The sequence below is a fragment of the Anas acuta genome, chromosome 12 (assembly GCF_963932015.1).
Source record: "Anas acuta chromosome 12, bAnaAcu1.1, whole genome shotgun sequence".
Lineage (NCBI taxonomy): Eukaryota > Metazoa > Chordata > Aves > Anseriformes > Anatidae > Anas > Anas acuta.
Window position 1 is genome coordinate 2,924,521 of NC_088990.1, and position 12,870 is coordinate 2,937,390.

Genomic DNA, 12,870 nt, shown 5'->3' on the forward strand with positions numbered 1-12,870 from the left:
CTGGGTTGCTCCTTGGCAAGTGCAGTTGCCCTAAAACGGACTGAGACCAAGCTATTGACTTCTAATTGTCAGTGCATAAGGCTCCCGAGAAGAAAGAGGGCTTTGTGTTGCTTTCATGGGGACACGCTGAAGTATAGCTGCTCTCTGACTTAGACAATGGGAACTTAAAGATTTTCTACGGCTCTCAGAGCATCTGAAGAGCATCAGCAGAAGGTGACATTGCGGCAGAATAATAGCACAGTAGTCGGCTTGTTGATAGGAAAACCCTTTTGGAAGCAATAACTCCGGTTTTCCTTTGGTGCTGTTCACTCCCACTTAAATGAGATTAATTGTGCTGTTGAGTTCCCCGAGCTCAGCATCCAAAATAAATACATAAATTAAGACAGGCGACGGCGCCGAGGCTTTAACTGCGCCTTGACTCCCTGCCACCACCCGCGGGGTGCGGAGGGGAGGGAGCAGCCCTCCTCCTTCCCCCCCTTAGCGCCCCGCATCCCGCAGAACACACACGACGAGCAGCCCTCTGCCCCGTCCCAGCCTCTTTCCTCGCTCCTCCTGGGAAGGTTTTCCTTGGCCGGAGCCCTGCAAGGTGCACGAGGCTCTACCAAAGCTCCAGATGTGCTGGGGATAGGAAAGGGGCTGGCCGGGCTCCAGGCACTGCGGGACCTGCAGCGCCGCCGCGGCTCCCCAGGAAAACCTCCGGCTGCCAAGAGCTCCAAGTGATGTCAGCCCTGGAAGTGTGTCAGGTTCGAAACCCTTGGACTTTGCTCCCTGTGAAGTATTAATCTCCCAAGGCCTGCGCTGTAACGGGTCCTGTCTGGCTCGGCGCAGTGTTGTTTGCTTTGGGTTGGAAGCGTTAAAGGTTTTTTTTTTGGGGGGGGAGGCGCTGGAGGCTGTCCGTGGGCTGGATCCTGGCCTCGAGCTGATCCTGGGGCCCCGCTCAGCCCTGTCTTGAAGCTAAGGTCTAAACCTTGTCAGGGCTGCCCCGTGTGTCTGATGGAAGGGTCTGGGGTGGGTGACAGAGAGCCCAAAGTGCCTTGGGACCTCAGGTCTCGCAGGGTCCCCTCTGGTCCTGTGGCTGTGGGGCTCTCAGGGCAAGCAGGGCAGCAATTTTGGGGTCTCTGCTGCAGGGTGGTGGGTGCTCCCAAGCCATAACATCAAGCACCTTGTTGTTGTAGCAGTGTTTCAGTCACGGTGCTTTTACTGAGTCGGCTGATGGAACAAATCCCTCCTGATGCCAGCCGTGGGAGATGCTCTACGAAGAGGCACAGACGCACCAATGGCTCACACAGAAGGGCCTCCCCTTTGGTTTATGCCAGCGTGGTTTTGTTTTCCAAATAATGACCAAAACACAACTCCTCCTCCTCCAAACACAGCCTCGCGTTGCACGGTACCCTTTTATTTGCTCGTGCTGCCCAGCAGAGCTCAAGGACGCGTTTACTGCCGATAGCCTTAATTTCCCCACAAGCATCTCAACTTGTCTGCGTCCTTCCTCCTCGGTTTAGGTGCTGAAATCCCAGGGAAGGGAAATAACCGTACGTACAAGGAGACAAGTGGTTTTCCCTGCCGGCCTCAGCCACCGAGAGCGAGCTCCCACCTGATTTATGGGCTTGGAGCAGCGCGATTCTTGATGGGAAAACATTGCTCTGAGGGTCTTGCCTCTGACCGAGTAATTACACGTGAGGAATCTGTCAAACCTCACTGTGCTGCGAGCTCGTGCTTCACCTGGTTATTTATAGCCCCGTAAGCGTGGAAAGCAGAGAATTGATTCTTTTTCCCCTTCGCTCGATGCCTCCGTCTGGTGTGAAGGGAAGGAGGTCGCAGCAGTGGGCGCTGGCGCTGCGTTGGGATGCTTTGGGAGGGGAGGCGTGGGCTGGAGGTGTCTGCTTTGGGGTTGCTGCGGAGGGCAGGGGACGCTTATGTGCCACGAAGATTTCACATCCTGCAGTCATCCGAAAGGCCCCGTTTCTTTTTTTTGCCACTCAACAGGAGACTTTTCCATTTATTTGGCTGGGCCTGGACAGCGGAGGTGGATGGATGGGTAATGGGAGCAGAGGAAGTGATGGAAGTAGATGTGGGAAAAGAACATTTTTCTCTTGGGCTGTTCTATTTATTTATTTATTGTCGCATAAAGTATCCTAGGTATTAGCAACAGGGGAGAGAATAAAATACCCCTGCAGAGCTGGGGCCAGAGAATATCAAAGCAAAGACCCTCCGCTTCAGGGCACGTTGACGTTTCCGTACACTTGTTGTTCATCCACAACTGTGTGCGTGCATATATGTGCTCTCTGTACCCATATGTGCACAAATATTTATTTGCACATATATTTACAGTCTCGAAGCCACTGCTGTCTGCCTCGTTACAGCTCAGCAATTTGCTGGGCTTCGTGGGGCTCAGTATGAGCTGTGCTGGTTACCTGAGAGTGCTCTGCTCTTCTCTCCTTGCAAATCCCCTCTCTGCTTTTGGCTCCTTTCTCCCCACTCCCCATTTTGCCTTCCAAATGTTATTGTGAGATGTTCTCAGCTGTGTTAGGTAATTTCTGGGTATCAGTGGGCTGGCACATCTGTGATACAAAAGCCTGCTTTGAACATCCGTGCAGTGTCACCCTCCTTAGGGGAATGCTCTACGGGGTTTTGCGGCCCTCGATTTAGAGATCCATGAGTCGAAAGCTTCCAGATCTGCCGGGCTTTGGCACTTGAAGCTGCATCCAGGAGGAGCCGAAGGCAGCAGCAAGCTCTGCAGCTCCATGGCACGGGTCTGTAGCCGAACCACCTCAACTGGTAAGTGGGAAGGTTTCTGGCTCAGAAGCCCAGCTCCCTGCTGCCAACATCCCTTGGAGGAGCCGTGTCTGCTGGACGAGGGAGATGGCTTTTCTGGGTGGTTTTCACTGCATTTGTTACTGCTCCGGTACGTACGGGGCTGAAGGGGAGCAGGAGGCTGCGCGTGGCTGGGTGTTGGAGCAGGGTCGTACCCAGTTCTGTCACCGGGAGATGAAGAATGGAAGTTGGAAACAGTCGGCAGCTTCTGTAAGCACTTAACATTCCTGATTTCATTTGTCTTTGATCTCGCTTGGAGTAGTTTTACTCCCTTCTGATCCTTTCCCTTGAAAGGGCTTTTATCTCATTGTCAGGCTCGCTAATTTAGTGCGGTGTTTTGAACCAGACCTCCTCCTACATTGTCAGAGCCTGGAAGGTATTTTTTTTTGCTTCATCAGGGAGAGCTGCTGCCATTCTGTGAACATCGTAGGGCCGCAGGCTTTCTGCAGTGCCAGATCCTGGGCAGTGCTGCTCCAACTGTGTGTGCAAAGGGCCTGCCCCCCAAAATTGCAGTATTTTGTGGGGGATCCTTTGCCGGTCCTTTCTCCTCCCTTGATCTAGCAGAGCGAGGTCTGAACCAGCCCATCAGGACGGCGTGGGTGAGCCCTGCAATCTGGCACTGAGTTTTGCCCCTTTTTTCTTTAAGTGCCCCTTTTTTTTTTTAACATACCAACTAGAAGCCTGCACCCGGCCAGGTTTTGCCTTAGAGGAAAAGAGCTGGGCGATATTTAGGGATATAGAACCCTCACTGTGTATTTTTAAAAAAAAACAAGCGTTTCTTCTGCCGCGATGCTGTTTTTACTTCGCCGCGAGCAGGCTGATATTTAAAAGACTGAAGTTTGAGAGGCTGATAATTGCTTCCTACCGACCTGTGCTGGCGTAGGAAGCTGCGGCGCAGAGCTCGGCTCTATTCCTGGCTCCCTGAGCCAGCCAGCTGCCCCATCTCGCTGCACCTTCTGCAGAGGAGGAGTAATTTCAGCAAAATACCATTTTAATTGCGGTCTGAGGGAAACAGAAAATAGGACAGAGACTCGGGCTGTGTTGCTGAGTGATGAGGAGGGCCTGGCACGGAGCACGAGCCCGTGGAGGGTCTGGAGGGGCGAGGACAGCCGCTGGGTGCCCGGTGGCACACGGGGTGCCCATGTTTTGGGAAGCTCTGCGAGGAAGAAGGTGAGGGGAGGCCCCTCCAGCATCAGTGCCCGTGGTGCTGGGGCTGCCCATGGGTGTCCCTGGCAGAGGGGTTTAAAGGAGGAGGCAAGGGGCCGTGCACTTGTTGGGAACTTGCTCCATGCTTTGTTTTTCCTGATTCATGCAGTTTTTTGCAGCGGCTGTTCTGGATGGAAGGCTCCCAGTGGCAGCGTCTTCCCAGAGCACCCCTTCAGCTTTGTCCCCACTTCTTCTGGCCTCCTGTGGAGTCAGTGAGTGAGTTTTGTAGCTTGCTGTGATCCTCAAAGGCCTCCACAAGCACGGTGTGGCTGGGGGCTGCCTTTCGGTGGGTTGCTACCAGCAATCAGGGCAGGTCTGACGTGTACCTGTCCCTATCAGCTTGGGTGGGCACCAAACGAGCCCCCGAGCATGGGCAGGGCGAGCTCCTTCCCTCGGGGGCACCTGTAGTCCCCGACACACGCCTCGAAATTATTCCATCTCCCCGCACGTGTAATTCTGCGTGTCATTGCCCCTAATTGCCTGCTTAACACACGCGCCTTTAAAACGCGGCCCTTTTATCAGCAGTAGGTAGTAGCAGGTTTAATAGGGTGTTTGAATTCCTATAAAATTAATCTGTAGCCTTCTGCGATAGGAGACGGGCAGGGAGCCATGTGGTTCATATCCAGTGTTGATAAACTTGTTATAGAGGCAGGAAACATTTCTGATTGGAGCGGTGACAAAATAATTTGGAGCGGAGCCATAAAAAGAGTGGATGGCGATGGTTTGAGCACGGCAGAGATTGAAATTGCTGGTGTGTGGAAGCAGCGCTGCCAGCTAACATTGACTTAGTGTCTCTGGAGAACTCTAACGGCAAATGCATTTTATTAATGGCAATATTCTTTTAGGAAACGCCGAGCCTTGTTTCGGAGGTGGAGCTCTCCTGCGGGGACGTGGCTTTGGAAATGGGCCAGCCCTGAGCCCTGCTGAGCTCTGCGGGCTGCAGCAGGAGGGGTGCCCGAGGGCAGCAGGGAAAATGCATCCAGGGCGTTTGTTTTGGGTTCGGGGCACATTGTGAACCATTCTTTTGTCAGCTTTCCTTTGAAATGAAAATCCCACTAGGTGAACTGGGAGATGCTGCTGTTCTGGGTTCCCAGCTCTTTCTGCCAGTTCCCCCTGAGGACGTTTTGACCCATCCTGCGTCTCCTCTGACCCAGTTTGCTGTTGGCACGGGGTTCCCAAGCTGGGCTCGATCACCCTGGCTTGTGCTAGCCACCTCCTGGGGGCTCATCAGCCTTCGAGGAGGTTGAGGTCTGCAGCACGTGGGAGGGAGCCCTCGCTTCTCCTGGGCAGCTCTGGCAGGTGAAGGAGAGGTTGGGGCTCTTGCAGCATCTTGGGTGTCTGCTTCTGCTGCTGCTGCCCTGCCACCTTCCTCCAGGTGTTCCTCTCTGCTTGAACCCAGCGTGGAAAAAGCAAGCACGGAGAGAAGAGGCGCCTGCTGGGCACGAGGGGGAGCAGCAGAGGTGGTGCTGGCTGTGCTTGCAGCCCGAGAGATGTGTGATGGAGAAACCCCCAAGGAACCAGTGTCTGTTTTTCTTTGCAGGGAGGCTGCTGGAAGGGGATTCTCTGGAGCTGAGCTGTAGCGCTGGTCCCGCAAAGGTGATACTGGAGCCGAACCAAGCCGTGGTTTTGGACTGCAACCTGGCCCCCGTTGAGCAGGTGATCAATGTCACGTGGAAGAAGAATGGCTTTCCGTTAGTGGAGCAGGAACATCTGCGTGTCCTCCCGAATGGATCACTCTTCATCTCGTCCCAGGCTGTGGCAAAGGACAGCAAATATCCCGAGAGGGCAGGCGCTGAGGGTAATTACTCCTGCGTGTCTCACAGCTCCCTAGGGGCTGTCACCAGTCAAACGGCTGCTGTCAGATTTTCAAGTAAGTGTGTTTCATGTTTGTCTGCTTTTCCTCTGGTCTTTGTACAGACCGTTACCACCCAGAGAGCTGAAGATAATGTCTGTGAAGTGAAATTGTACTAATGACGCGTGGGTGGGATTTGGGATAGCACCCAAATTAGCTGTGATGTGTCTCTCTTGACCCTCTGTTAACATCCTGTGCAACTCTCCCAGGTAAGTGCCATCAGCTGTGAATTAAAAACAGGACTCTTCTCGCTCTCCAAAAGCCAGCACTTGTTTTTGCAGGGAAATCAACACTTCAGAGCCTTGAGTCAGCACTGTCTGCATGGGAAGGTGGCTCTGAGAGCTCTGGCAGCCGCAGCCAAGGCCGTGGCGGGCTTATTGCCCCCTGATGTAGATGAGGAGCACTGCCTTGAGTCTGAGCATCGTCTCTTTTATCAGAATTGATCACTGAGAGGTGGGAAAGTGGAAGTGGATGGCTTCGTGAGGGCAGAAGGCACTGGAAACAGGCCAGGCTGTACACAGGGGGTCCAAGTTCCCCTTTGTCCCTGCTCTCGGTCGCTAGCTTAGATAATAACAGCCTGCTAGGGGCGTCTGCTGCCCTCCCTGTTTAGTGTTCCTTGGTGCTGGGCCCAGTGCAAATGGGAAGCTGATGAAATACACGGTCTGTGGTGGCAGGGTGGCCTGGTCTCCAAAGGGCTTGGAAAAGCTCCTCCTGTGAGGAGCTGAGAGCTCAACTGGGGAGCTGCAGGGAGGAGGTCATAGCCCAGAGCAGAGGGGATGGCAGTGCTGGGAAAGGGCTCTAGGTCTAGGTGCTGGATTTGGCCGTACACATCAGCCTGTCCGTCTGCAGGTTGCTCTTGGTCTCCTCTGGGCTCCTGGTGAGCAGGCAGCACAACTTGGGAAGGGGCACAGACGGTATTTGGGGACTTGGATGGCGTGCCCAGCGCAAAGCCCAGCAGCTGGTGCTCTGGGAAGCAGGTGAGTGCAGGAGGTGCCAGAGGGTTTGCTCAGATGTTGCTGCAGGAAGAATTTACTGAATTCAAGGGGAAGAGCTCGACAGTGAAGGGCAGTGCTCAACAAAGCTGGGACAGGCGTTTCTGTGTGTCAGAGAATCTGTGTCTCCTCTTGGAGTTAAGGCTTTGTTTTGAGGTGAATCTCCCTCTCTAATGGAAGAGATGAAAGAGAGGGCTCTTCAGGCTGGGCTTCAGTTCAGACTCAGAACAACACTCCAAGATCTGAACTGCCGAATCTTTGTGCAGCGTTGAAGAATAAAATTCCTTTCTGTGCAGAAATGGCTACCAGAGCTATTTTAAGTACACGAGTGTCAATAAATGATTCCTTGACCTCCCAGACAAGAGAAGTTAGGAGATAATGCAAGCTCAGAAACGCTTCCCTCTAGTCCAGCCGCCTGTGTAAATGCTGCTGGATGCGGCTGCACGGGGCACCCTGAGGTGCAGGCCTGAAATGTGTTTTCAGGCTAGGAAAATTGGGGCTGAGGTGCTGCTGAACGTGTTCAGGGATGTCGTAGGTGAACGCCCAGAGAGGATATCCAAACACCCATGTTACATCGTGATGTGTTTAACATTTGGGTACCCCAGGCAGGGGGCGCAGGTCTGGCCAAGCACGTGTGGCCTCTGTGAGCATGGCTGTAGGAAGCAGGAGTCCTGACAGCAGCCGAAGGCTTTGCCAGGTCCGAGGATCTCTCAAAAACAGGAGGCAGACTGGAATCGCCTTTCCCTTCCCCTGCATTTTTCCAGAGGAGCCAGAAACGAGGAATTTCAGGTCTCTCAGAAACAAGGAATTTCAGGTGAGCTCTCTGCAGCTTGTCTCTCCTTGCGCGTACTCACATCTTATTGCCATCTGCACAGAAAGGTGCTGCTCCTGTGGCAAACACACGCACCTGATGTACAATATTCATTCCCAGAGGGAGAGCAGCGAGGGAACTGATTAATGAAATGCATCTCGGGCTGTGTTTTTTCGGGGTTGGGCAGAAGCTCTTGCCGCATTAGCATTCAGCTGGTGCAAACGAGGATCCTGAAGGCTTTTTTTTCCCTGCTGGCTGAATGCAGCAGTCTGCCCAAAGTTGTTTACGTGTGGATGGAGTTCTTCTTTGTGCTGACTGCCCTGGGCACTGCTGACCAGCACGAGGCAGAAGAAGCAAACCCGAGCAGGAGGAAGGCTTCGTTAGCCTCAGCCCCTGCTCCCGACCCGGGCAGGAGATCCTGAGCTGGGCTCTGCTCTGCTCAGCACTGCAAAGACAAGTAAGAACATTTGGTATTCATAATATCGAGTCATCTCCCGTGGCTCTTCATGCTTTGAGTCGTTTCTTTGTTCGTTCAGTCCTTGCCCCGTGTAGGCAGAGTACCAGGAGGAAGCTCCAGGCTGGCCCAGCGCCTGCTGCAGTGGGTGTGCGGGCAGTCCTGGGGGGACTGGGACACATCCTGCTGGGCTTCCCCGCAGGCAGGAGCCCCGTGGAGGTGGGGATGAGCTCCTCTCCTCCTGCCTGCCCGTGCCGTGCCTGGTCCTTACCAGCTTTGTTCAGCAGTGTGTGCAGGAGCTAAGTGAAATGAGTGGCCTTTGTCAGTGCTTCTTCTGCTCCGCTGGACACGGTGGAGTCAGCTTTGCCCTCCCGATAGCCCCAAAAGCGAGGGCAGCTCTGGCATTTCCCCGGGTGCTGGCTCTCCAGCTGGGAAGGGAAGGCATCAGGCCGAGGTGAGTGGGGAGGCTCGCAGAGGCAAATCAGAGCAGACAGACGGCGTCCCCGGAGAGCTGGATTGACAGGGGCTGCCCAGGTGACAGCGGAGCGCCAAGAGGGATCACCAAGTTGTGGGTTGCTGGAGGTGGTTACAGAAACGGAGTGAAACAGGGGCAAAAACCCCATGGCTCTTTTGTCTGACAGCAGCTGCCAGAATGCATAAGCCTCCCGTTACGCACACAGACAGGAAAACCGCGCTCAGCCCATGCTTGAGCAGTCAAGGTGGCCTCAAAGGCAGCCCTGCTGCTGTCAGAGTTGCCAAGAAGACGTTCACGCGTGTGCCAGGGGTGCAGCCTGTCACCTGGAGCACGCAGGACAGCGTTGGGCCAGGGCTCGGATTGCTGGGGACAGCCACAGCCGGAGAAGGAGGCCTGGGGAGCGCAGCCCTTGTGGGACAAGTGGCGGCGGTGACACGCACGGTGGTGACCCGGTGTCTTGGCCACGTCAGAGCCTTCCAGGGAAACCTAGAAACACTGCGGTGACCTCCATCCTTCCCCTTCCAGCGTGACCCACGTGTCAGCTCGTGTTGTGCTGGATAAACGTGTGACACAACAGCGCCCTGCGGCTCGCTGCTCCTCGTCCCCGCGTACTGAGACCTGTGTCACCGACCACAGCTTGTGGTGGTGGCAGGAGGAGGGACTGAGGGGTCTTGCTGGGCTCATACCTGCTCTGTGCGCAGCCAGGGCGGCTGAGGAGTGAGGTTTGCAGGCTTCCCCCCACGTGGAAACACCAGGGGCGTTGTTGTAGTGCTGGGAAGGTGTAGCTTTCTACCTGCTAATAACTACATTGGCGAAGATTTGTTAAAGCTGTTAATTTAGCTTAAACATTTTGTGCGAGGGAGGTTCTGGAAAATTACAGTAATTGTAGCTGTCAGATGAAGACGTCTGCTGTGCCTGCAGGGAACGGGCCCGCACCGCGCGGCGCTGGCAGCAGCTGACGGCGAGGTTTGGGGTTGCTGCAGCTGGCGGAGCAGCCCCAGCAGCAAGGAGTGCACGTGGACGCTGGTGCTCCTCTCCCCGAGGAGAGCTGCTCTCTGTGACGCACTGTGTCTGAGAGAACGGGATTTGGGCTTATCATAAGGGTTTATTTTATGGGTTTGATGCTGTTTTGTGGATTAGGTGCGGAGCTGAGTGGAGACCTGTGCGCGGAGCCTGGTCTCGGTGGGGGTCTCTGCCTGCTTGCCACCACTCTGGGCAGAAAACTTCCAGCAGAGAACTGCACAAGCTCTGGAACATCCATCGGTGTGACTTCTGGATGCTGTTTGATGTAGATGGGGAGCTGACATCTGTATGGAGGCAGGACTGAGCCCCACAAAGGTTTGCTGCACAGCACCCGTCCTGTGCCCCTCCAGCCCTGCAGCCTGAGCTCTGGCTCTGCCTCCTCCACCCTGTGGGGCCGTGGCAAATCACCCCTAAGGCTTCCTGCACATTTCCCTGCTGCCTCCCCATCCCATTTAGCCCTGAATGTGGTCTCAGCACGGGCTGTAGTTGCCCCCACCTTAGAAACACCGAGCGATAATAAGGAAAGGCACGCGGGGAGCGAGCACGTGGAGGCTCGGGGGGCACAGCGCTGTGGGAGAGAGCAGCAGGCTCGTTTCAGAAGGCCGAATTCCTCGCATAGGCAGCATTTTCTGCCCGGGGTGTAGTGTTGCTGGCTGGCAGCTTTTCCAAGCTCGGGGCCTCCTGTGCGGATCAGCCCGGGGGGAGAGGGGGAGGGCGCTGGGCTTCCCGTGCTGCCGGCACCCTGGGCTGGGAGCCTTGGCACCACGGCTCGGCTCCAGCTGGGTTTAAGGTGCCAGCAGCAGGGGGAGCGGAGCAGAGCGTGGTGCTGTGGCACAGTGCTGAGGGTGAGCTGTCCTGGTGCTCTTCACACCTGCAGTCTGAGATTTTTGCTAAGCACAGACCCTCCCCAGTACCCGTGGGGCCTTGGAGCGAGCTCGCAGCCCAGCCCTGAGCCTGTGCCAGGCGTCTCCTGCCACCTCTGTTCCACCCGGGCACCCCTTCTGTGCACAAAAGACCCCAGGAGAAGAAACTCCTGTTCCCTGTCCCCTCCTTCACCCATCAGTGCATGACCTTCGCAGCCGGGCTTGTTCAGCTCCTTCCAGAGCTCCCAGAAATTTATTTTTTCCCATCCTGGCCTCAGCAATCCACACGGGCCCTACCCTGATGCTATCAGGGGCCAGCAGCAGAGCTGCCCAGTCCCCAAACCCCACCACCAGAGCCTCCAGGCAGGGTTTCCTCGGCCTTGCTGGGGCTGAAGGAGCCGCGCTGCTCCTGGCCGCCGCGCTCCCTAATCAGGGTCACCCTTTAGTCACGCTCCTCCACACCCTAACGAGCAATCCGTCACGGGTGCATTTCTTGGCTCTGGGCTTTTGAAGAGCCGGGCTGGAGCCCAGCACAGCAGGCATGTGGGGCTGGCGGGAGGCGTGGAGCAGGCTCTGGTTCTCAGCAGCGAATTTCAGGCTCCGGCAGGTGATGGGGAGGAGAAGGTGGCAGCTTTGGGACAGCTTTGTGCCCTGGGGAACCCCAGGGACGCAGGAAACACTGCTGCCTTTTGTACCCCTTTGTACTTCGTGGAAAAATAGGTGGAGGTAAGTCTGGTTTGGCGGCCATCCTGCATCTCCTAGCACACTGCATACAGGAGATGAAAAAAAGAGTAAGGAGCTGCCGGCTGTAGGTTATGGAGCCTTTTCGCTGCTGCTGGTGGCATCGCTGCTCACGCACACCATGGGCTGCATAAGCTGGAAATTTGGGACTCCATCCTATCTGCTTGGATTGTGCCACTTAATGAAACAAGTGACCTGACTTGGAGCAGAGGGAACAGATACCGATAAAATTAATCTGGTTAGGGGTGTTCCTGCCTCCCCTCGTGACATTTCCAGGCACGTTGACCCTTCAGAGACTGCCAAAGTTCTCTTTTTTACACTCGTAGGATGAAAAGAGTGCAATGGGACAGAGCATTATGGACACCAGGAGGAGGTGGTTTGGGTGATGCCAACCCGAATGTGCTCTTGCATTTGATGGATTTTCTTTTAAACTTCTGGGTCCAGCACAATACACTAGCGTGAGCTTAAAAGCTCATGCAGTTCTTGGAAATCATGCCGTGTTAAAGTGCTCTGCAGAGTGTATTTGAAAACACTGAAGCCGTTTGCCCGAACTGGGGCCTTACGCTGATTTATTTTTCAGACTTTTCCAGGAAAAGGCTTTTCGTTGCCATTCGTAGTGAATTGTAAAACTACACTTGGCAGACAGCTGGTGGGAGAACTCAGCCTGCAACTGTTGCAGAGAGCAGTGAGTTGCTTTAAGCAAGTGATAACTGTTTAAGTTCAAGAAAAACCCTAATGACACTTGAGAATACGCTGGGGTTAAAATGGGGCACGTAAAAGCATTTGATTTTCGACGTGCTCCATTCTTCCTCAGGCTAACACTGCGATGAACTCCGTGTGTATCTGAATGCAAAGAGAACAGAAATGAATGGGTTCTGTAAGATGTGAAGTCATGGTCCTGTTGGGAAGAGGCAGGGGGACAAGCACATGCTTGTGGGGGACCAGGAGGTCACCCAGGGTCCTTGTAAGCCCGGCGCTGTGCTCGATGCAGCGATGGAGCCTGTCTTCTGGCTGAGACTTGCTGTGTTTGTTGTGCCACGGTCAGGACTCCTGGAGCTCGTGTTACAGCACCGCTGGAGGATTTGTGCTGCTGGGTGGCGTTAACAGCAAAGGCAGCTCAGCAGAGACTTCCTCAAAGCAAGAGCCGGGTCTGCTGGAGAAGAATTTCAGTTTCTGCTCCAGCTGAGGTGCCCGCGTGCGTATCCAAAACCGCGTGTGGCTGAGGTGCCGTGGGGTTATGCTATTGATGGGTCGAATGCTGATGGCCACAGGGGGACAGCCTCCACTCTGCTGATAGCAGCAGGGTTTTGCATAGACAGGGATGAACCTTGGAGAGCGATGGAGTGGTCTGGCCTGTGTGAAATCCATCCTCGTTTTCTTAAGAACATGGGTGTTTGCATCCCTACATGCTCCGGCCATGAGATGCTGCCACATCTCATCTGTTTGAGTGGGCTGAGGTTCATTTCTGCTCAGCAAAGCTGTTCCTGCCCTTACGATCTCAGCCTTGTCTCCAACGTTGTCAACCTGGGGCAGTTTTGTGGAAGTTGACATCTGGCTTTGGTCTTCTTGCCTTGTTTTGATTTGGGCTGTGGGGGTGCCACAAGGCGAGGGGAAACTCTTGCCTCTCAGGGCATTTCCC

The 12,870-nt window shown here is 54.9% G+C and overlaps 1 protein-coding gene across 5 annotated transcripts in view; it reads left to right on the forward strand.

Moving 5' to 3' along the window:
* The window catches only part of IGDCC4 (immunoglobulin superfamily DCC subclass member 4), an 81,399-nt gene that overhangs the window by 24,071 nt on the left and 44,458 nt on the right, over positions 1-12,870 (forward strand). For 2 of the 5 annotated variants that reach the window (XM_068696407.1, XM_068696408.1), the window contains exon 2: positions 5,561-5,890. In XM_068696407.1, coding sequence (XP_068552508.1) covers positions 5,561-5,890 — 330 coding nt within the window. Of the gene's footprint in view, positions 1-5,560; positions 5,891-5,937; positions 6,082-11,036; positions 11,217-12,870 lie in introns of those variants that run through there. The other 3 variants (XM_068696411.1, XM_068696409.1, XM_068696410.1) reach the window with 3 other exon arrangements.